This window comes from Lathamus discolor, chromosome Z, assembly GCF_037157495.1.
Source record: "Lathamus discolor isolate bLatDis1 chromosome Z, bLatDis1.hap1, whole genome shotgun sequence".
In the NCBI taxonomy this organism is placed as follows: Eukaryota; Metazoa; Chordata; class Aves; order Psittaciformes; family Psittacidae; genus Lathamus; species Lathamus discolor.
Genome location: NC_088909.1, coordinates 85,751,074 through 85,775,441, shown reverse-complemented (window position 1 = coordinate 85,775,441; position 24,368 = coordinate 85,751,074). Strand labels below are relative to the sequence as shown.

At 40.2% G+C, this 24,368-nt stretch overlaps 1 protein-coding gene across 7 annotated transcripts in view; it reads right to left on the bottom strand.

Moving 5' to 3' along the window:
* The window catches only part of PDE8B (phosphodiesterase 8B), an 82,852-nt gene that overhangs the window by 32,919 nt on the left and 25,565 nt on the right, over positions 1-24,368 (bottom strand). For 4 of the 7 annotated variants that reach the window (XM_065664093.1, XM_065664096.1, XM_065664095.1 and 1 more), the window contains 4 exons: positions 9,068-9,127; positions 4,037-4,227; positions 2,686-2,745; positions 1,681-1,738 (listed from right to left, as the gene is read on the bottom strand). In XM_065664093.1, coding sequence (XP_065520165.1) covers positions 1,681-1,738; positions 2,686-2,745; positions 4,037-4,227; positions 9,068-9,127 — 369 coding nt within the window. The remainder of the gene's footprint in view (positions 1-1,680; positions 1,739-2,685; positions 2,746-4,036; positions 4,228-9,067; positions 9,128-24,368) is intronic. The other 3 variants (XM_065664094.1, XM_065664091.1, XM_065664092.1) reach the window with 1 other exon arrangement.

The window sequence follows — 24,368 nt, the reverse complement described above, 5'->3', positions numbered from 1 at the left end:
ATTATTGTTGACAAAGAGATTGTCTGAAAATATTGTCTATTTGAAGAAGGGCATTTTAAAATCTTTGTGTGCATGGTGTGTGTGTGTGTGTGTGTGTGTTAATGGTTTTAGTCCCTGCTGATCCCCATCCAAGTAGAAGTAATTCCTATGTCCACCCCAGTGTGAAAATAGAATATTTGACATCAGATGTGTTTTAAAGGATTAAAAATAATTCCATTAGGGAAATACTTTATTATGCAAGCTCCCTGATAAACTTGGGACAGCTAGAAGGAATAGTCAGAGCAGCTGTTACAGCAGACATTGTGCCACAGAGATGTGTCCCAGACCCTCACAGTGTCTCCTCTGGTTCTATTCAGTACAACACCTACGGTTATAATCTAGTCCACAAAACTCATTGCCCTGCACTGCTTTTGAATGAAACACCAGACTAGAGAAGAAATAAAGATTTCTTCGAAAAGTATTAAACCCTTTTGTTTTTTTGTTTGGTTGTTTTGTTGTGTTTTTTTGGGTTTTTTATTGGGTTTTGTTTTGGTTTTTTTTGGGAGAGGAAGAAGACTACACTAAGCAAGCACTGGCATTCTGCAGCTGACCTTTTAGCCTCAACTTTTCCAATTTTCAGGGCATCTAAGCATTTCAGAAACGCTTTTGCTTTTAATACTTTTGCACCCACAGTACCTTTGCAGGCAAGGCAAGATTTATTACCTCTTGTTGGACATGATCTGCAAATGGTAACTCCAGTGCATGTTCTTGCTTTGTAAAGAAACTCAAGCTAAATATGAGTTAGCTCAGACATTGGACTCAATATGAGCATATTAGCATGAGATTCTGCCTGACTTAATTCCCTTCCTTCTCTGATTTTCATTACTGCAGTTGATTGTCCTAACTATATATAGTTAATTCTCCCTAACTAAAGCGTCCACTGGTGTGCTTCTATTGCTTCAATACATAATCTTCCTTACAAATGGCTAACTCTAACATCAGAGCTGATTTATATTACATTAACATAGCACTAATATCCACCTAAAGCCATGCACACCAACATTGGGAAAGGGTAAGAAACTGAACACAGATTTTCAGAGCTGAGAACTCCTGCCTTTTGCACTCTCTTCCCCAAATCTGTTTGGGAAACGGTATGAACAGTATGTTCCCCTGAGCTGCCTGTACAGGATTGCTTCTAACATTGTCCTGAGAAGAACGGGTGCAAGTCAGCAAGTCAGCACAACAGACCTCATGACAAGAAAAGAAAATGTCTTCTTCACATCAGAGGGAGCTGGAATGGGCTTGTATTCTCTTTAGAAGAGAAATCTCGGCAGTCCAAAGTGCACAGAAGTGTCTGGGTGACTAGTCAACACGCTGCAATATGCAGCACACAGTGATCAAGGTCACCCATCATCTTTTTAATGCAGTCATAAACAAAAGCCACCCACACAGACCACAAGAAGTTAATCTCAGTATTCCTGCTTATTCTTGAAGGATTAGCTAGATCACAGATTCTTCTATTTCATATGCTTCTTGGATACACTGTTGAAAAGAAAAGAATACCCAATCAATTGCCACTGGTTTCTCATAACTAAGTTTTTGACAGAAGCAATTGTATAGTTTTCAATTTAAGGAATTAAAAGTGTCTGTAACTTATGAAGCAATCATGATTACTATATTAAATATGTAATTTATACGTACCCTATCGAAGCCTGCATTAAGAAGTGGAAGAACAGAAGTTTCTTCTTCATCAGCAGATCTACAAAACAAAATCATAGACTCATAGGATCATTCAGGTTGGGAAAGGTCCTTAAGATCATTGAGTCTAACTGTTAACCTAGCACTGCCAATTCCACCACTAAACCATGTCCCTAAGCACCACATCTATATGTCTTTTAAATACCTCCAGGGAAGGTGACTCCACCACTTCCCTGGGCAGCCTGTTCCAATGCTTGATAACCCTGTCAGTGAAGAGATTTTACCTAGGATCTAATTTAAATCTCTCCTGGCACAACTTGAGGCCACTTCCTCTTGTCCTGGGGACAAGAGACTGACATCCACTTTGCTACAACTTCCTTTCAGGTAGTTGTAGAGAGCAGTTAAGGTCCCCTCAGAGCCTCCTTTTCTCCAGATTAATCCACCCCAGTTCCCTCAGCTGTTCCTCATCACACTTGTGCTCCAGGCCCTTCACCAGCTCTGTTTCCCTTCTCTGGCCCACTCCAGCACCTCAATGTCTCCCTTGTCGTGAGGGGCCCAGAACTGAACACAGGATTTGAGGTGCAGCCTCACCAGTGCCCATTACATGGGGATGATCACCGCCCTGCCCCTGCTGGCCAAGCTATTGCTGATACAGGCTGGGATGCTGTTGGCCTCTTGGCTGCCTGGGCACAAGCTGGCTCATGCTCAGCACCACCAATCAGCACGCCCAGGTCCTTTTCCATGAGCAGCTTTCCAGACACTCTTCTCCAAGCCTGGAGCGTTGCAGGGGGTTTTGGCCCAAGTGCAGGACCCAGCACTTTGCCTTGTTGAACCTCATACCACTGGCCACAGCCCATCGACACAGCCTGTCCAGAAGGGTCTGCAGAGCCTTCCTATCCTTCAGCTGATCAACACTCTCAGCAAAATCGGTGTAGTCCACAAATTAGTTAACTATTCTACATAACATTCTTATATAAAAAAAATCTTTTGCAGAACAGTAATGCTTACGTGCGTGGAACCACAGCAAGTATCACGGTATGCTCTGATGGTTTTGTGGCACGAATAGATCTAAAGAAACAAATTTCTCAGTTACCCCACATGCTTTCCCAATGTTACTTTGAGTATCTTCACAGAAAATATAAATGAAAACAAGGACTGAAAGACACCATTGAGGCTAGACAATAGGATATTACACTGCCAAAATCTACTTATCCCAACTTAGCCAATTAATTTCCATTTTGCTACCAGATTCCTCAGTTTTTCCTTAGTGCGGTGAAGAGGCAAGAGCTCCAAAAACATAGGGCATGAACAGCAGCTCTTCAAATCCACTCTTATAACCTAGCAAAGGTTTGCCCTGTTTACTCAGCTTATTTGGGGCTGAGTGCCCTGAATCCATGGGTTGAGAAAGCTCAGTCTGAACAATGCCTTTTCAATACCTATAAGCTCATTTAAATTAGAATCTCCACCACCTTCTTCCATATTTATCAGTCCTCCTAGATACTGTAAAATTTTCTTTAAAGGGTGGAAAGTGCTTTCAGGCTATGCAAGTTAGGGAAGAGGATATAGCAGATATAGATGATAAACTATCATCATTTATGAAATGCCAAATATACAAAATTTTACCACTTCACATATTACTGAGAAGCTGAAAAATATATGACCAGCTATCAGAAGAACACCCCATTCACCTTTCACTGGCTGAAGGTAACCTTTTTCAATCATGCCACACTGTCCGGAATAAACAGGCTTGATCTTTCACAAGAATTCCATCAGCACAAGTATCTGAGCTTTAAAATGCTCCCTGTCATACACATGGGACTTTTCAGCTCAGGGTGGACTGAGTAGCACAGAATCATGCGTAGTACAAAAGGTATGCTTCAGCTGACACAGTGTATTTTAGCAAAGAATCACTTAGAATTCTAAGTGCTTGCAACCTTAGCGCTACTAACACAGTCATGTGAACCAGAAGAGTGATGGGAACTTTTGTGAAGAGCTGGCAGTGCCTGACTCAGTGAACAAACATGCACATTCCTTTGAAGCCCTACGGCTTCAGACTTTGCGGCAGCAGTAACCCAAGAAAGAAGCAGGCACAGACAGCAGGGAATAATTTCACAACAGCTCTCACTTATGCTCTGATAGAAGTCCATGACCTAAAGAGACAGTTCTACAATTCAGCTTCGCCAAAGTGTATTTTTTGTATTGTTCTGCTCTTACAGATGCATGCAAACCTCCTGGCTTCAATCCCCAAACTTTCTTTTTACTGTAGGTTTTGGGCTTCTTATTCATTTATTTATTTTTTAATGTTCAGCATGTTCTGAAATTCAAGAGAAACAAAAGAGCGTAAGATCCTTTAGGTTACCTGCAGATATCTTCTGCATCAAAATATCTGGAGTTCCTGTGATCTATAACAATTATTTCCTGGTGCTTATCAAGAAAACATTCAAGTGCTGACTCTGGAGTACGTGCAATATTGCACCTGTATCCAGCTCTGTCACAAGCCCACCAGAAACCATCACTCTGGCTGTCTTCTTTTGCAAAGATCAGCAAAACCTGCAGAGCATGCAAAACAGCAGCATCACATTATGCATACGAAATAGTTTTCTGCTTGGTGCAAATCTTAACAAACTTCTGCTACACAAAAGACTGAGTCTACTTTGAAAGTGGACAGCCTGATTGACAGACTGTAAAACAGCTGATGCAGTAGCACAACTTTCTTAATAGATAGATTATCAATAGATAATCAATAGTTAATTGCATACAATGGATATTTAGAACAAAACTGGCTGCCAGATGATGAGTCTCTTCTATCTGACATGCAAAGTCAATCAGCAGCCACCCAGAGTAGGTAGGTACGTGTTCCAGCATCATTGCCACTCTCATCAGGCCATCTTAGCTACACACACCTTTAATTGTAATGACATGTCTGAAATGTAACAGCCTTAATTATCCCTCTTCAGGGAGAATTAACATAACACAGTTTTATTCATTATGTCTTCTTTGATGTACAACAAAATGGAGTTAACCCGTGTTCTTTCAGAACTGAAAAGAAAAACAGAGAAGTAGGAATAGACAGGGCAGAGCAGGGGAAAAAACCCTTCTTTCAAACATAACAAGTTTTACCCAATAAATTTTATCTAATTACGTAAATATATGAGGTAGTTTCAACAACCTCAACTGAACACTTAAGGAACTGCTCACACAAGATCAGTTAGGATGCGTGCAAAGGTGCTGTTCAAAAAATCAAATGGATGCTGTGGGAGGTCTGTTTGCTAACTGACATACAGAATAACAGAATATAGGTTGAAAACAGCTTTATTTGTGTGCTGCTTGTGTGAAAGAAAGAGTGTTTTTAAGAGGGAACAGATTTTTCATCCTTGCTCTAGAATACATGTATTATCAGCATTTGAATTGTATAGCTAGGAACACAAGTCACATAGACAACCCCTTCACAATTTGCTTATATTTGCCATAGCAACTGATCACTAACCAGGCCACCCTGTGTGACAGATGAAATAAAAAATTAGTGCAAACATGCTGTGAAAAAGAAGGCCTCAGAACTGCACAGAAGGGCAATGGGCACAGAATAATCTATGTATGGAACAATATCCTGTTCATTTCACAAATAAAAGTAATCCCCTGACTTCCCTGAAAAACAAACAACTGTCTGAGCAAAACGTGAGATTTTGCCCCAGATGCCCATAGGAAATGTCAATAAATTTCCATCTGTGCTTCTCTATGAAGTTGTGGTGTCACCACATGAAGTTCAACACCATCAGTCTAGAATCCAGAAAAGGTGGCCACAATTCTTCTTGTTTCTTGAGCTGTCTGGATTGCTAACTTCTAAACAATAAACAAATCAATTAATGTTACTTTGGTGGGATAACCAGTCAAGGTGTCATCGAGCAGGGAAAAAAAATTGTATGCTTGGAATTTCCGTAAGTATTAAGAAATAATAAGTTTCAATTTATTAGAGACAGTATTTTCAATTACAGTTAAAATAATTAAAAAAAAAAAAAAAAGAAGTAACTACAGTTAAAGTAAGCAGATTTGGGCTACTGACACTCAACATCCAAGGCAACTGTTGTCACGCTACCCAATCCCTGATTTTTCTTCAGCCGTCAAAGTGCTGGGAAGGAGTGACACGGTTGAGCTGCAGACTTTGTCTGCAGATACTCAGGAAAGTCCTTACTTTCTCTTGTTTGGTTACAACTGGTATTAGTTTTATTTTGCTCCTATTTTGATCGGTACAATATGGCTCAGAAAACTGATTTTTTTTGGGCACATATTTTCATATCTTCCTTCTCTTTTTCCAAACTGGGAATGTTAAAAGGATGGCAAAATGTGATCATTTACCAGCTGTGAAATAATGGAGTTTAATTAAGACACCTAATCTTCCATTGGTAGCTAACTATCAGTCTGTGAATCCTTCTGAGAATATTAACTTCTGAAGGTTTTTTAAAGTATTACTACCATGCTTTCTCATTAACATTTGCATGGAGCTTACTATAACTAGAAGTATATTGCAGGATATGTTCTCAAAGTCAAGATAAAAATATAACAATACATATAAACAATACTACAAGGAAAAGCTTGAATTCAATCTGTGTTTCTTGGCAAAAAACCCCATGTAGCTTTTTGTGTGTGTGTGTGTGTGTGTGTGTGTGTGTGTGTGTGTGTAATTTGTCAGTAAACTAAAACTGTAAAAAGATCATTCTACTCAGTGCTGCCCTTGTTTAGGAGCTCTGTGACCTTCTCCTGTGGAGAGCTTTACATTTGCTTGTGATTTACTGGAATCTTCACCATCTTTCTAAGCATTTGCTTTGCCCAACTATTACATGTCTTGTTCCCAGTTTAACAGATAAACACAGAAAATGGACAGATTTGCTTTAAAGAGTTCAAAATAAAGCAAGAGACATCAGCTGAGTGCAGCCAGGTAAGGTACCGCAACAAAACTGAGACAATTACAAAGAGCAACTTAAGAAGTGAAAATAAAGTTACTTAATTATTTTTATGTTATTGTATCTCAGCAAGAGAGTTTTAAGGTGGAAAACACATAGTGGCTCTGAATTAAGTTAGGGAAGAGCTCTTGTTACATTGAAAATAGGCATGGGGAGACAGTAAAATGCTGTGCATCATTATGCTTCCTTTGCAGCTCAGCAGGGAAGATGACCATCATAACAGAAATGGAGTTTGATGTTAATGCTGTGAAAGAGATGATGGCAAATGAATGTCCTAAGAAGTGAGAAAATGCAGTATTTGAAGGGTGGGAAAGGAAGGAACAGACACGTCCAAGCCTTGGTAAATAATAAGGATACGACAGGGTTTTTCATGTGCGCTAAACTTTCATAAAACCCACCCTTCTCCAGTGTCTGCTGGAGACAGTGCATTTAGATGTACTTTTACCATGGTCATTTCTAAGGTCTCAGAACCCAACTTCGCCTATTTGCAAGTCTTGGTACAAAATTAGGGTAAACGTGCAAGCAGCATGTGAGGAGGGTGTTTGGAGTGTCAGAGCTGGTAGGTTTGCTTTGGACTTTTCTGCTTGCCCTCAAGCCGAGCAGCACCTGGGTCACAATCTAGTACAAACCACACCAGATTTGTCCTTCAACACAGATGGACATGAAGTCCAGTGAGGAATCCATTAAAAGGTTTATGGCAGGTCACAGTCACAAGCAAGGTCGCCTCTCAAGAGAAAAAATACAGCCCATTTTGAGGTTGGTACAGGTGTCCTGTAACAGCATGAAACAGCCACCGGAATAAAAATAACTGCTAAGAAAAACTCTGGTGGCAATTGTTGTAACAAAATAAATGGACTTATCAGACAATTGTGAACATGATTAAGCACCTGCAAATAGACATTTAAAATATGGTATTCAGTAGCTGTTTGCATTGCACAGAGAAACACGTAATTCAATTGTCTAGATGGAATAAAAGATTAATACACATTTTTCAAATGCATAGATGTGTGCAATACTTGCCAAATTAGCTGAGGTAATGTGGCTTGTTCCACAAAGGAGGGGAGTTTACATAAAGTGTTTTCCCTTTACCATAAATAAGTTAGCCTATGGCAATGTCTTTAAGGAAAACTCATCAGTTAATGGTTTTACTTCAGGTCTGCTTTCTGCTTTACTTAAGGACTTCTATGGCAGCACCATAGATTCTCACTTGTGAACTCTAGGGACAAAGTAACATCCACACCTGACAAGACACCAGGAAAAATACCGAACAGTTAGAAAGAATGAAAACCCCATTTTCCTTTCTTATATGGAAAACCTTCACTCACAACAGCTAAGACTGGTACTGTGATACTTTGGCAAATCCAGTTTCTACAAAGTAAAATCCTGACATAAGCAGTGAGGGTATCTGTGTTTGTTAAACATCTGCTTGACATTCTTTCTGAAGATGATCACAGTCTAAAGAATATTTTTCTGTGAAGAGTTCCACATGTTCATGTTGAAATTCCTTGCAAAACCAAAGACTGGTCTACTGCTGAAGCCACTGTTCCACAGTCATAATATAAACAGTTTCATCAGATCAAGTCATCATTAAGACTGAATGCTTAATACAGAAATAAAAATGTAAAGCTTTATGATGCATATGCATATGATTTATTTTCCTTGGGGACAGCATTTCTTCCACTTGTAGGTTTTTCCTCTCATAGCCAGATACAGAGAGAAAGAAGCCAGCCCACAAAATGAAAAGGTGACTGGTGACTGAATGCCTCCATGACCCTAAAAGTTAATTCAAACTAATGCTGTGTCACTAGAGCAATGTTAAAGACTAAGATTATTTAATTTCCTGAGATGTGAGAGCTCTAACACCCACTATAAGCTAAATTAAAAAGAAAAAAAAACAAATCCTTGGCACCTGTTCACTGGTACAGGAACAAAACGTACAGAAACAAGTGAGGGTGAGAGCTGTGCTCCTTAAGCTGAAGTTCAACCTGTGCTGTTGGAGATGGTGGGATTTCTTGGATTGGTGACCTGTAGAAGCAGTTCTCTGTTTTGTTGTGCAAAAACCAGCAAAATTCAAAGGGTATTTACATTTTATAATGGAGCTCTCTGCTTTTGTGTATCAGAACAGAACAGATTTTAAATACAGAGAGGCAGCTCTTTCCCCTGCAAATGCACATACACACACACTCCTATTGACAGGACTTATAAAAGGAATGATTTGATGTTAATGGAAATCTAAGCACCTTGTTTACCAAGTTAATTTACTTGTACATCTCTTCCGAAGCAATCAGATAAACCAAAACACCGATTACCCATCTCACAGTCCTTGAACAAGTAAAATGAAAACATTATGCTTAACTACAGGGGTTGAACCTTCATTTCTTCATCCATTAACACTGAATTGATTGTATCAAGAAATGGAAAGAGCATCTTACCTGAATTGGATCTTGTGTCAGTCTCATGGGCCCAATTTGTACTTCTGTTGCTGAACCCTGCTAAAGAAAAGTAATGTGGATATTTTTTCCCACTCTGGTTCTTAACAGGATGGCATTTTACACGCAAGAATGAAAGATCAAACAGAACCATGAAAGACTCTCAAAGGCAGGCAGACATATGACTAACAGCACTAATATCGTTGCTTTGAAGTGTATCTTTCATGAGCATATTTTACCAAACTCCCAATTTTGTCCTATTTACCTTTAAGTTAAAAATTGTAAGGTTTTAAACAAGGAAACAAGAAACACCACTTCCTTTCCCCTCTTGCCTCAACAGAGTACCTTGGTTACACAGAAGGACTTGCATTTTGCTTAGGACTACAGAAAGCTTTTTGTTTTTTAATGGACAAAATTTGCTTACTCATTTGAATGTGATGCAGAACTTGTATTAAAGGTCTTGTGACATATATTCAACAATACCTTAATCGGTTTGGTTAGGAAAAAAGTTACTTCTTTAGACAAGAGAAGTTTGGATTGCAGATTAAAAATTGTTTTTCAGAACTGTAGCCTTCATTTTGCAAGAAAAAACACTGCTACCATGTGAACCATGACATTTTCAGAAGATATGAGAGCATACCATAATTTAAAGCAACTGTAAGAGAGCCAGCACATATTGGTTGTGGCTGCTTTGGTTGCCAATATTTACTAGGAGTTGAATTACCTTAATACTTTTTGTGTCTTGATACATTTCAGTACACTTCTCCTGTACACTACTGATTTGTTTCACTTCAGACCATTAGCCATAGAAGGTTGTTAAGCAACTGAACAATACCTATGTCCACCCACAGATGCACGTACTTAAGGAAAAGAGTCTTTGAAGCCATAAAATATTGTTCCCCTCTTGTGTATGGAGGATTATTTGCAGGTTCGCAGTCTCCAAAAGGGCAGATTCTCTGCGTTTCTGGTACCAGTTACCCCAGGTGTAGGCAAGTTAAAGCAATTGCTCCTCGAGGCATGTAGTTTGAACGAAGCCCTAACTGTAAGCAGATTCCCAGGCTTGTTCCCTGGCACACAGGAATCCTAGAGCCTAATTTGTGCAGCATTTTTCTCTGCAGTTATTGTTAGCTTGAGCCTTCTGTCTAGGTATTACCTTGTTCTTAATTTCAGTATTTTTCAAAGGAATGCTTCTGAACATTCAAAATGGATGAAGTTACCCATATGCAACTTTTTCCCTTAGAGAATACAATACTGTGTTAAGCATTAACAGCCTTGACTGCACATGAGACAGTGGTATTATGTATAGCTACAACTGACACACTGGACTTTCATGCGGCACTGAGCATCCATTCTTCTCAGCCCAACAACGTACGTCAGAAGGTGGTAACTGGCAGGACTCCAAAAGATTAAACCACAAAGCCTGCGACTGTTTTCCAAAGCAAAAACTGCCCCCAATATAAGTGTAGTTAACCTCTCCTTTTCTCATACAATAGCTTAACTTCCCACTTGAGCTCCTGCCGTAGGAAAATGTAACTTAATGCCAGAAAGTGTATCAGAATAGAAATGAAGGTTAGTACCCACCACTAACCATGAGTTATGAGTAAGGTTTGAGAAACAGTTCTCTGAAAGCTCCCGACTGCTCTTCCCACCCACCAAAAACCAGCACATTCACCCTCCAGTGGTGGAGGAAACTCTCAACTACACCTTTTATCATTATTCATTTTGATTAAAAAAGGAAAAGTTTTAAAGTAGACTCATTAGATGAATCTGTAAGAATACACAACAGGCTTGGGTCAGTACCACTGAAAACCCCTCTTTTCTTACAAGCTCTGATTGTCCCAGAATTTACTGATCAACAGCCCGGGATCCTTCACAAAAGACAGTTGGGACACAGATATTTATATTATTATCCATTTATTAATGAGCTACCGACATAGAATCATAAAAGCATAGAATGGTTTGGGTTGGAAAGGACCTTAAGATCATCTAGTTGCAACCCCCCTGCCATGGGCAGGGACACCTCACCCTAGACCATGTTGCCTAAAGCTCTGCCCAACCTGGCCTTGAACACAACTGAATAGATCAAAGCAGGGAAGACTATAAATTCTTTTACAGAGATTCCTTTACAGGGTAGCCACTTGTCTTAGCCTGGATGTTTTAAAATAACAACAACAATAAATCCACTCCACTGGCACTCAAAGTTTCTCTTCCTGCTGCTTCTGTGTCAGCGTCATGAATAGAAAATACCTGAATATAAGAACCTAAAAATCAAGGATTCTTTCTCTTCCTTCCTCCCAGTTTCAGGGTGTTCCTGCCTTTGCTAAGGGTACGAAAGCTTCATGAGTTTAGAAAATCTGAGAACTCCAGTGTAGGTGAACTTGCCCCTGTCCTGCTCTGCACAGACATGATATGGACAGAACCACACATGGATGCAGAAAAGGTGCTGCTATACCTGAAAGATTGCCATAACCTTTAAGTCCCTAACTTGATCAACTTGGTTGCTTATACAATGCATGGAAACAAACGGCAATGAACCTCAGCATAGGAAGGATTAATAAACTTCATCTGATACAGCAAAAAAAGTATGTCCGAAATCCTCCTTCCTGGACTTGGAGTTCTGAGTTTTACTTTACAAGCTAGATCAAACCCTTGGATTTATATGCCCAAATTGCTCTGGGAACAAGTGACTGTCTCACTTTTCTCTTTCAAAACACAGCTACAGGATGCAGCAAGAACGAGGGCCTGGCCTTCACAAGGTCCTATAGATCTCTCTTCGGCCTGAAGGAATTAATCACACATCTTCCTACCTCCAGAAGAGCCTGATCATGTGGAAGTTGCGTATTAGTGATACCATGACCATACCTCTGCTCGTTTCCTGACTTAAGTCAATATCTCATTGCTGATGATTTCCAATTTAAATAAATCTCTCATTATGTGATTGACTGTCAGGAAGGGCTGACAGTAGATCTGGAACCTAAATCAATTAGAACAGTAGCTCATGACAAACTTCTCGGTAAAATGGTGGATACAAGCTTGGTTCCAAAGAGGTCAGTGAGAAAATCCCTGATTTCAGTGAGCATGTTCAGCAGCAAAGAAATCATAACTAAACTAACCATGAGCAAACACCTAAAGCTTAAAAAAAGTGAAGAAATTTTTGTTTTAACATTTTAAACTGTACTCTTTCCAATATCATTCTAACCTCCAAGGCAATCTCACCAGGAATCAGCTATTAAAGACAAAGTAATTAAAGTAATTAAAGACAAAGTCAACGATACTTTCTTAACCTGCATGTTTTTATGTAAATCAGAGATTGTCAATTACCTTACTATCATATTTCCTGTACTGGCAGGATTTACATGCGAAAATTTAAGAATTCATAAAGATGAATTCAGTCAGATGTTACCTCTGACTGACGGAGCCCCTAAACAATAAACTGGCAAAGGCAGTGAGAATAAACAGGATAGATCACTACACACTCTTGCTGGAGTCTTGGTTCTGAGCTAGATGGCTTTTGGCCTGACTTCCATGGCTTTCCCAGACACTGTCTTTCCCCAGTTCATTCATTTGACAAGCTGCCTCTGTTCATCCTCTCCACCCACCAACACAGCTACTCCCCCAACTCTTTTTCATGAAGCACCACTCTTTGCCATCTCTGCTGTCAAGTTCTGATGGGGTTTTGTAGGTTTTCTTGGCAGTGTTTTTTCTCTCCTCCTTCCCTCTCCTTTCTGTGGCTTTCAGTTCCTTGTCTCCCACCTTCCCCGGGTGCTCACCCCTGCACTTCTCCGGCTCCCGCTAGAGGGCGGCCAACTCACTCTGCTCCACAAGCTGCTCCCCCTATGCCCGCCGATGGCCACCCTTCCAGGGAGTCCAGAGAAGCACTAAAGAGTTGGATAGCGCAACTGTAAGGTTAATGTAAGGTCATGCTGTTTTATTAATTGAAAATAATGATCAAATGCACATACCATTTAGGAGAAATAAGGCTTCATCTTTGTTGACAACTGCAAACTCTGCAAGTATCCATAACAGAAGCCTGACCCATCAGATATGCAGGAGCTGGTAAAAAATACTCATTTTGAAGAGCTAGATTTTCACAATATATGTGACAACACACACTGAGTCACATAGCATGAAAACACTATATACACAGGCAATAAACTGGACCCAAACCTACAAAGACATGTACGTTTGGCAGGCTTTGCTGTACTTTCATGCACCTAGCTCAAGGGTAATGTTCACAAACCTGTAATTGGTTCTCTTGCTTCCCAAAATGAAGCAGAACTGGGGTGAGGCCCTCTCAATGCCTCCAGTTAAACCTATGTCGTTGCACACAATGGAACTGAAAATTTGTGATGGAGAGGAAGAAAGCCAAGGGCCTTCCCTTCTGTGGCCACCCTCACCTCCGGGTGGTGAAATGAGGCTCCTGTTGCATACTGACTCCTTCTCTCATGAGGGAGACCTGTGCCAGAAAGGGAGCATTAAGCACTGTCTAAATTCCTTTCCTATCTCCCTCTTCCCAGCTAACAATGCCTTACTCTGGTGGGGGAGCCCTCACCTGGGAGAGAAGCATTTGAAACCAAACTTGGCTGGACACGGGCTGTCATATACCAGATGGCTCAGCTCACTATTGTTCCTGCATTTCCCATGAACTCTGAGAATACCAGCCTGACTAGGTCTTGCAGGGGACCTGCTACAGAAATGTCTCTGTGTGTGAACTCCACATGGCCTTCAGCGTGTCGTGTATGCCAAGACCGTGTATCTCAGTAGTAGCTAAGATTGGCAGCAGTTCTCATAAAAACAGAAGTCCAAGAACCAAATTGCTAAAATTGAGCTTCTGTGAATTACACAGTTGGTAGCATGTTGGATGCTTTAGCTGTTTTTTGACTTTGGTTTTCAGAATCTGCTCCTACAACTGCTTCTGTGAAAAACTGCAAAGATCTGTATGATCAGAGTCAGCTTCAGGAACAGATGTTAAGATTCCTATCTTTCTTCCTTCATCCTCATTCCACTCTATATGGTTTCCTGGCCTGTGTTTCAAACAAGAAATTAGAAAAGTAAGTATTTGAAAAGTATTTCTTCTTTGTTTCTCACTCGTTCTGCCCTCCCACCCCACAACGTAACTAATCGCTTTTTAAGCAATTATAGATAGTAGTGACCTTGCTGCTTCAATCTAAAATAAGTAGTAAAGGGAGAAGAGCAAACCAGTCAGATTCAGGTAAACCTCTGAAAGACATGGGGAAGAGAAAGGGGAACAAAGGACAGATAGCACAAACAGGTCACAAAAATTTGATCACCCTTAGAGAAGAATAATAGTGAAAGAAAAACATACCAGTGTCAAGTTGCTAGCAATTTTAGGTGATCTCTTGAACAAGCAACCTGACACTTCTCAAATAATTCTGTGAGCTCTAATATAACAAATGTGTACCTGGTATAAAATGGTAACTGAAGAAAGAATATTATATTAGGACTTTTTGCATTCTGCTCACATTTTGGTAGCAGCTTCCTTATGAATATGTTATCATAATAGGAAGTAAAACAATCAAGTAGAAAAGACACTATTTCTGGCTATTCTTTTGTTAAATTTGGCATACAAACTACCACTGTCAATCAGTCCTCAATTCCACTCACAGCAGCAACTGCTTTGAGACCTGTTTAGGGAAGATGGGTTACCAAAAAACCCACAATGCATAAAGACTGGTCCATGTCTCTCTTATTCCTATATTTTGCAAATTAATGCTTCCAAAGGGATCTGGAAGCAATCCTGCAGGTGTTTGTACAGAAAATTTCACCCCAAATTTTTCTTACATGGATTCAAGGCTCATCTTCTGAACATTGGTCCTTGTAAGACTAGTACCACAACCCTGGTTCTTGATGCTAGCACAAAATAGATTTGGTGTCCAAGCTTCAGTTGGTTGAACACAGTTGATTAGGACATCTGTTAATAAAAACCTACAAACCTCTGGAGAGGTTTCTAAACACATTCCCATGCCCTTTATAAAAGGTCTTTGAGGAACAACTGAAAGTTGGCCAGAACAACCAATCCTGGCCCAACATTCTGCCTCCAGAAGTGGCCAAAAGCAGATGACAAACCCAAAACTGCAAAACCAGGGCAAGCACAAAGTGACAGTCCCTTATACCACCTAAACTCAGTGCTTGTAAGTAACCTCAGCGTATGCTTTCCCAGAAAAAACCATGTTAACTCTTCCCCAGCCCATCATTTTGCCCACTTACATACCACATGTACTTGTGCTGTGCTGTATCTCCAGACATAGTGTCTTGCCCAGTATGGAAACAGATGTAGCTACCAGAACATCTTTGGTACCCTTTAAGGAAGACTAATGTGTCATTATCTGTTTTTCACTCCTCTGGCACTGACATCAGTTTAAAGAATAGCTGATACCCCTTAGTAGTTCACCAATTCCAGATTTATGTTCCTTGGGTGAATAAGCTCACCTTTCAATCCAGCAATCTTTCCTTCTCCTTCACCTCCTTCTTACAGCAGAGCAATAAATGGCCCACATCCCAAAATCTACTATCCACACATCTCTTGTTCAAGTGCAAAGTGCTCAGAGAGGTGGCTCAAATGACTTGTCAGCTATTCACATTGCTTGAGAAGGGCATGGTATCAAAAGATGTAGCTATCATTATCAGTGTACTCACTGACAGTGAAGCTTTTATGCCAACGATATTTTTTTTAAAAAGCTATAAATTAATTTTAATAGGTTAAATATACACCAGAATGTAAATATACATCAAATTACAAAATGCTGCATCACAGTCTGATACCAAACACTTTTCTTTCATAAAAGTCTATCTTCAAGGCATCCTGTCTTTTTCACTGTAAATTCAGTATTGATTTTTAGGAAAAAGGTAATATTCCTTAATGGGTTTTCTGGTTAATATTTTACATGCAAGTCTACAGAAACAAGAAAAATATGGTATAGTTGACATTTCCTACCTTTTGATAAGAAAGCTAAGCATTTATTCCTCTTTACCTTAAGCTATTCTAAGGTACTACAGGTTCCTTATTCTTGTGTTTATGTAGTTTAGAGGTACATTTGTGTAAATTGGCTGGATTGCTATACCATACGAATACAAAAATTTGAGAAATTAAATTGGCTGTGACAAGGTATCTTTTCAAACCCACCACCAAAAAAAAGAAAAGCAAAAAACAACTTGCAGCATTTGTTCCTAATTAGGGGATTGAGACATGGCAAAAAATCTAATGCACAGGTTTCAAGTAGCATTTTGACTAGGTGCTTCTGCACGCATTGCAGCAGGACGTATAAATTAAGAACATACCTTTCTCCACTGATTACCTATAGTGCCTCAAAGTCTATAGCTGTAGGAAACTTCCTCCCTTTCCCCCAGGTACTCAGAACCTGAGTAGGAAGAAGGGCCTGACTGATGCCTAGAGATGTTCAGTGAAACACCAATGAGTAAAGAAACACAAAACTGTTGGCTTGAAGGGACTCCTGAATAGCATTTAGTCTCTCCAAGTGATGCTATCACAGTGCTCAATCAGGTCAACCATGCCTTTGCTTATCCCTTTCCAGCATATCTGCTGCTCAGGCAATCACCTCCAGCCTGCACTGACAAGAAAGGAATTAAATTCCATAGACCAGCCAAATGCTTTAACTTCTGAACTACTGTATAAAAGAAATTTCGTAACATAACCCTTTTTTATTTTACTCCTTTCTCTTAACTGTAATATTGAACAAGTTCAGATCAAATTGGCACTTTTTTAAAAAAGACAAACAAACAAAATCAACAGGCAAACAGATTTCTCTTTGAAATACTTTAAAAAGTGAACACTGAACAGCCACTATGGACTCCTCCAAAGATAAGAAACTTTAGTAACTCTCAGTATAACTATTGTGGCAAGTTAAAAAATGGCTTCTCTAAGAAAAATGTATTTCCACATTTTAATCCAGCAGCACACAGATTGTAAAGAGACTCATGTCGCAAATGGCAACATTTTAATACTTGTGGAAAGAAAGCCAATTACAGAATGTAGTCCCCAAAAACATAATTTTTTTTTAAATAAATAGTGACTTTATCCACAGAAATTTCTCTCCAAGTCTATTTATTTTGTTAGCACACATATTTCACTTCAGTAAGCATGCAAATATGCATGGCAGGTAAGTTGTGTTACTGTCCTTGAAGTATGAAGTGGAGTGGGGAAAAAACTTTTCCAAGTATCTGTCAAAGTAAGCAGAATCTGCCCAATACTTGTGGAACTTGGCTTGGTGAGGCCTCTTTCTGTAGACCCATGTATCATTACTCTCCATTCTCAACTTTGTAAAAGCATGAGTTGCACATATTCCTGGAGAATCCAGTCAAATCTTCTTATATCAATCTTACGGAAAAATACAGCAACTAAACCTGAACTGCTTCAGAATTACATGCAGAGGTATTTAGGAGAGAGCAAAATCCCAAAATAAAAACACAGGAAGATTTAAAAAATTAATCTTATTTTTATCCTTGTATGTTCAGCTAGTCAAAAAAGCAACCAATGTGAGGTTAGGAATGAAGAGCCAAACAAAACGACTTTATGCTGACATGTAAATTTATGATGAACCCACACTTTCAATACTGTACATTATCTTTTTTTTTTCTGTAAGTTAATAAATTTATAGATATTCCACGACATCTTCAGAGAACTCAAAAGACTAGGCTGCCTATGCCAGGAAGAGAGGTAACTAAGGAACATAAGAGGCATCTATGAAATCATGAGTGGTGTAGAGCTGAATGAAGAACGATTCATCAATAGTCTTCACAACACAGGAAATATGACTCTTTCACTTAAAACATCAGGCCACTGAAGGGGGTATTGTTTAAAAAGCAGTTGAACAAAACTTATCAAAGGTAGGCCCCTGAACTGCTGTGAAATATGTCAGTAGGAACATCACAACTCAGAAGCACCTTAGTGACAGGTTAACAGAGGCCCAGGAAGAGATCCCTTTCCATCTGCCCTCTAGTCTATCTCTTGCATAAAGCTCTTTGCTCTTGCCCAAGGCAAGATAATGGGCTAGCAGACTTAAGGTTCAATACAGTATATCAACTCTGAATACGGCTATTAAAATTGATAAAAAAGATATGAAGTGAGTTTCAATATTGGGAGATTCGGGTAATATGATCATATAAGTATGAATGGAAAAAGCTAGAACAATGACTCGTAAGCATGCTGCTACATAAATAATTCGAATCTTCTTACGTCAGCTCTTTGTACTCACAACTTATGAAACACACCATTAGTCTGCAATCAAACAATAATTTTAAAATTTAAAATTAACTTCAACCTCCAAAGACTAAGAAAAAACATCTGGAGGTTGTCTGCACTCACCAGAAGGGCTGCAGGCTCACCATTTGCTCTACAGACTGTTCAGTTCCCTCCAGTTCATATGGAAGGTGCTGCCAAAACAAATTTCAAGTCCCACTTCTGTAATGAGTTGTGAGAAGTATACTTCCACGGCTTTGAGATGTCAGTAGGAGTTTGCTGAAATACAGTTATCGTATTGGAAATTCCTCATGGAATATGTGAATATTCAGGAGTTTTCCACAAGTCTGCTTCTACTAGGAAAGTGCAGTCTGAATGAGATTACTGAATGAGAACAAATGAAGATTGAGCTGAATTCACAGGTTCTCTCTTGCCTTCAAAACCACTAAGATTATGCTCCTCAATGGCTGACAGCAGTCAGAAGCAGCATCTCAAATACCAGCTGAAAATGCACACGTAGGTATTATGGTCTCCAAGGGTTAAAAGGAAAACAACTTTTTGACCCAAGGTATGTACTATATTTTCAGTCTACCATTTCTCCAACACCACTCAGTGAAGATGCTTCTGGCTTTCAATATCAACCTTAGAGTGGTTAGCAGGCTTCTTCAGAGATTCCTGATGGAAGCATGATGCATGACAATGCTCTTCACATCAGAGCTTTGTCTTAGTACCATCTCCCCTCATTTCTTAAACCCAGGTGGGTGCAGCTGGAAAGAATTTCCCCCTGGTTCAACAAGGTCTGTTTATATCTTTTTTTGCTAGATAGTATAAGGTACCTACATATTATCTCAGCCTACACCCAACACCATATTTCTCTTTCTGGGACACAGAAAAACAAACAAAAACCTCAAAGCCAGAACAAAGATATGTCGATAAGCACTGGGCACTTACTGAAGTTTTCTGAGTTGTCTTTCTCTTTGAAAAAGCTCAGCTGTGAATGTTGATCTACATTTTACAAAAATACCAAAACAAGTTCTAGTAAAGAATAGGGTATTTCTCACTTCTTCAAAGACATGATGATTCTCTCTCCTCCACTTCTTCACACTGCCAGACAGTGTTTGCTTCACAGTTCTTCTGTTTTGATTGTTCAAATCTCGGGAAAGGTAGCTGAAGCCAATGACTTCGTCATTTTAATTAAAATTTTAGCACCCACAAGATATATCTTAGAATTATACCTAGAAACTCTATTAAAAAGTAAAAATAAAACCAAACAAACAGAAACCCAAACCAAAATAATCAAGAGGAATTAAAGACAGGTGCACATCTATGGGGTATGATATCACTGGCATCACAGAAACATGGTGGGATGGCTCCTGTGACTGGAGTGTTGGAATGGAAGGTTACAGGCTCTTTAGAAAAGACAGGCCTGGCAGATGGGGAGGGGGAGTAGCTATTTATGTCAATGATCAGCTGGAGAGTTCCTCAACTGTGTGGAAGACAACTTCCTCTTGCAAGTAACAGAGGAGACAACAAGGAGAGATGCCATGCTTGATGTCCTGCTCACCAACACGGAGGGGCTGGTTGGAATGTGATGCTCCATGGCAGTCTTGGTTGTAGAGATCATGAGATGGTTAAGTTCAAGATCCTCAGGACAGTGAGAACAGCGTGCAGCAAGCTCACTGCCCTGGACTTCAAGAGGGCAGACGTTGGCCTCTTCAGGAACCTGCCTAGTAAGATTCTATGGGATAAAGCCCTAGAGGGCAGGGGAGGCCAAGAATGCTGGCTGATGATTCAAGGATCACATGCTCCAAGTTCAGGAGCATTGGGTCCTGACAAGAAGAAAATGGGGCAAAAATGTCAGGAGGCCTCTATGGATGGATGAGGAGCTGCTGAGAATACTCAGAAGGAAAAAGGAATCTTATATAAGATAAAGCAAGGACAGGCAGCCTCAGAAGAACAGGACATTGTCCGGGAAGCTAGGGATCAGGTCAGGAAAGCGAAGGACCAGATAGAATTGAGTCTAGCCAGGGATGTCAAAGATAACAGAAAGGGCTTCTACGGGTATGTCACTAACAAAAGACAGGCTAAGGGCCCTCTCCGTAAGGAAACGGAAGAATTGGATAAAGTAGATTTGGAAAAGACTGAAGTTCTTAATGACTTCTTTGCTCAGTCTTCACTGGCAAATGCTCTGACCACACTGACCAAGTGTTGAGATAAATGCAGAGACTGGAATAATAATGACCTTAGGCCCATTGTAGGAGAGGATCAGGTTTGAGATCCTCATAGGAACCTGAATGCGCACAAGTCCATGGGACAAGATGAAATCCATCTGCAGGTCCTGAAGGAGCTGGTGAATGAAGTTGCTAAGCCACTGGCCATCATATTTGGAAAATCATGGCAGTCAGGTGAAGTTCCCGACGACTGCAAAAAGGGAAATATAACCCCCATTTTCAAGAAGGGGAAATGGAAGACCCGGGGAATTACAGGCCAGTCAGTCTCACCTCTGTGCCTGGCAAAATCTTGGAGCACATTTTCCTGGAAGGCATGCGAAGGCACATAAAAAACAACAAGGTGCTTGGTGACAGCCAGCATGGCTTCACTAAGGGGAAATCCTGCCTGACCAATTTGGTGGCCTTCTATGATGGGGATACGGAACTGATGGACAAGGGTAAAGCAGTTGATGTCATCTACCTGGACTTGTGCAAAGCGTTCGACACTGTCCCACACAACATCCTTGTCTCTAAATTGGAGAGATATCAATTTGATGGATGGACCACTCGGTGGATAAAGAACTGGCTGGATGGCCGCACACAAAGAGTTGTGGTCAATGGCTCAATGTCCAGCTGGACACCAGTAACGAGCGGTGTCCCTCAGGGATCGGTGTTAGGACCACTCTTGTTCAACATCTCTGTCAGTTACATGGACAGTGGGATTGAGTGTGCATCAGCAAGTTTGCCAATGACACGAAGCTGTGTGGTTCGGTTGATACGCTGGAGGGAAGGGATGCCATCCAGAGGGACCTTGACACGCTTGTGAGGTGGGCTGATGTCATGGTTGAACTTCATGAGGTTGACAAGTGCAAGGTCCTACACCTGGGTCAGAGCAATCCCAGGCACAGCTACAGGTTGGGCAGAGAAGAGATTCAGAGCAGCCCTGCGGAGAAGGACTTGGGGGTGCTGGTCGATGAGAAAATGAACATGAGCCGGCTGCAGTGTGTGCTCGCAGCCCAGAAAGCCAACCGTATCCTGGGCTGCATCAAAAGGAGCGTGACCAGCAGGTCGAAGGAGGTGATCCTGCCCCTCTACTCTGCTCTTGTGAGACCTCACCTGGAGTATTGTGTGCAGTTCTGGTGTCCTCAACATAAAAAGGACATGGAACTGTTGGAACAAGTCCAGAAGAGGGCCACGAGGATGATCAGGGGCTGGAGCACCTCCTGTATGAAGACAGGCTGAGGAAGTTGGGGCTGTTCAGCCTGGAGAAGAGAAGGCTGCATGGAGACCTCATAGCAGCCTTCCAGTACCTGAAGGGGGCCCACAAGGATGTTGGAGAGGGACTCTTCATGAGGGACTTTAGTGATAGGACAAGACGCAATGGCTTTAAACTTAAAGAGGTGAAGTTCAGGTTAGATATAAGGAAGAAGTTCTTTACTGTGAGGGTGGTGAGGCACTGGAATGGGTTGCCCGAAGAAGTGGTAAATGCTTCATGCCTGGCAGTGTTCAAGGGTGCCAGGAGTCTTGGGTGACACGGTCTAGGATGTGGTATCCCTGCCCATGGCAGGGGATTGGAACTAGAAAATCTCATGGTCCTTTCCAACCCAAACCATTCTATGGTTCTATGATTCTAAAAGCTAACAACTCCAAATTGCAAATACACAGTACAACAACCAGTAGAAAAATAATTAGAAATAGAAAATGAAATCTTCCAGTTTTCAAGAAAAATTTTTTCTTTACAGTCTTTCATTGATTTTAAAGTAAAAAAATAACATTTAAATATATGTTAAAATTGACTGTTTTGCCATTGATTCTTCTATCAGAAACCCACAGATAGAAAAATTATTCCCAAAGTATACCCTACGATCTTAGTATCAAGAGTGATGCTGTCTCCAGTAACAAAGCCTCCTGCACAACACCACTTGTTATTGTGCAGCTATAAATCATCAACATGGAAGTCTGTGCCATGTCTCACACTAAAAACTGCTCAGATAACAAAAATCAAAGCCAAATTCTCATCAAAATAACACGGAGGCTTTCATGCTGACTGAGTAACTCATGGTCACATTTAAGTTTCCAATTTAACTTTGAGAAAGACACTGCAGATAACCCAGACAGCAGCAGTAGTGTATGAATCTAAGACTAACATGCGGATATCACCTTCTGGGATGCGCGCAGTGCCTTGCCCTATGGTGATTCATGTGACTGAGCCACGCGGATGTTATCCCAAACAAGCATTTTCTGTATTTTGCCATTCAAGAATAAAGTGGTTATGAACCTTTCTCATCTATTTAGATTACAAACCTATGAGGCACTTACTTTTACATTACCTTATATAATATGGCACACAGGCTGACTAATTCTATAAGCCCTACCCAAACATAATGAAGAGTGAGGAGGAGTAAAAGTAGTATTTATACAAGGTGGGTATAACAGTACACATGAAATGGTCAAACGATTGGGAAGATCTGAACCAGAGGAACAGAGTAGTGGGTGTTAGATGCACCTGAAGCATTCATACCTCACAAAAGTAAGAATTGCCATTATATACCTGGAAACTTGACTACCCAGTCTTGCAAACTTGAATGCAGTCATACTAACTTCACTACCCTTATGCTACTCATGTAAATGCTGGTAGGATCAGCATCTTATGTTAGGGTTTAACTTTTGCAGACAGTGGCAATCCAAGTAAGCTCTGCGGAAGTATGAAGAGAAGACATCACATACTGGTTTGCTGCAGCAGGGCAAAATATTACTTATGTAATAGGCAATAATCATTTATGTTGTTATACATTATTATTTCCACAGTGGTAGTGGAGGAAATCATTAAACGCTTTCTGGAAACAGATGGGGTTTTTTTGGACATTTTATTCCAGTCATAACAGGAGAAGCACCACCAAATTAAGTGCTGCATTCCTGACCCAGCATTGCAAGAGTCACACCAATGTTCTACAGATAACTCTTACTGCTACTGCAGTTTTTATGTACTGACATCTATTTGAACAGAATAGTCATTTTAGTTCACCATTAGGACTGTCCATCATTAGGATGTATTATGCAACTCATTACCAACACAATACTGAGTGGATAAAAAAATTACTGTTCTATTCACCAACCAGATAATAAAACACAACTTTCTTGCAAATCTCTCGGCAACTGATCTTCTACCATGGCTTCTACATGTGCACAGTGTGAACTTTCAAACTCAAGAATTAAAAGCAGAAGTTCTGGCCACCAAATGCAGTGTTAAAAGCCTTGCTTACTCCACCCAGAGAATAGTTACAGCTGCCTATTTTCAACGCACCTTATCCTGTAGAAGCCAAATTCTGTGCACCACAACCTCAGCTCAGCAATCTGTTTAGTTTTATTTTATGAGCAGCATTACTGGAGAAAAAAAGGGCTTCTTATACAGTTAAAGGTAGCACGGTGCAAATGCTCAACATTTTGCACAATTAAGCAACTATTAAGCAACAGGAATTATATACGTATCTGTATATGAAGTGCAGGAGAACATTAATCTCTCTAAGCGATCACATGGACAGTTCAAAGCCTGACACTTTTCAACCACCTTTATCTAGAAATTCTGTCTCTGAAAGTCATTAAACATTTGAATTCCAATTCACTGACAAAATTTTCACAACAAAGCTTTTAAAGGGCATGATTCTCCATTTTAGTGGATTAGATTGAGTATCCCATACAGCTCCGCTGAAGAACTGTTTATGTATCCGTTATTCACAATCTAGCATTACAGCCCATGAGATTACAAAAGAAAAATATATTGCTGGACTTTCCTGTTACGTATCTTTCTTTTGTGTATATTTTTATTTTACAACTGTCTTTGGTTAGGATCTATAGAGAAATACGTGGCAATTCCTGT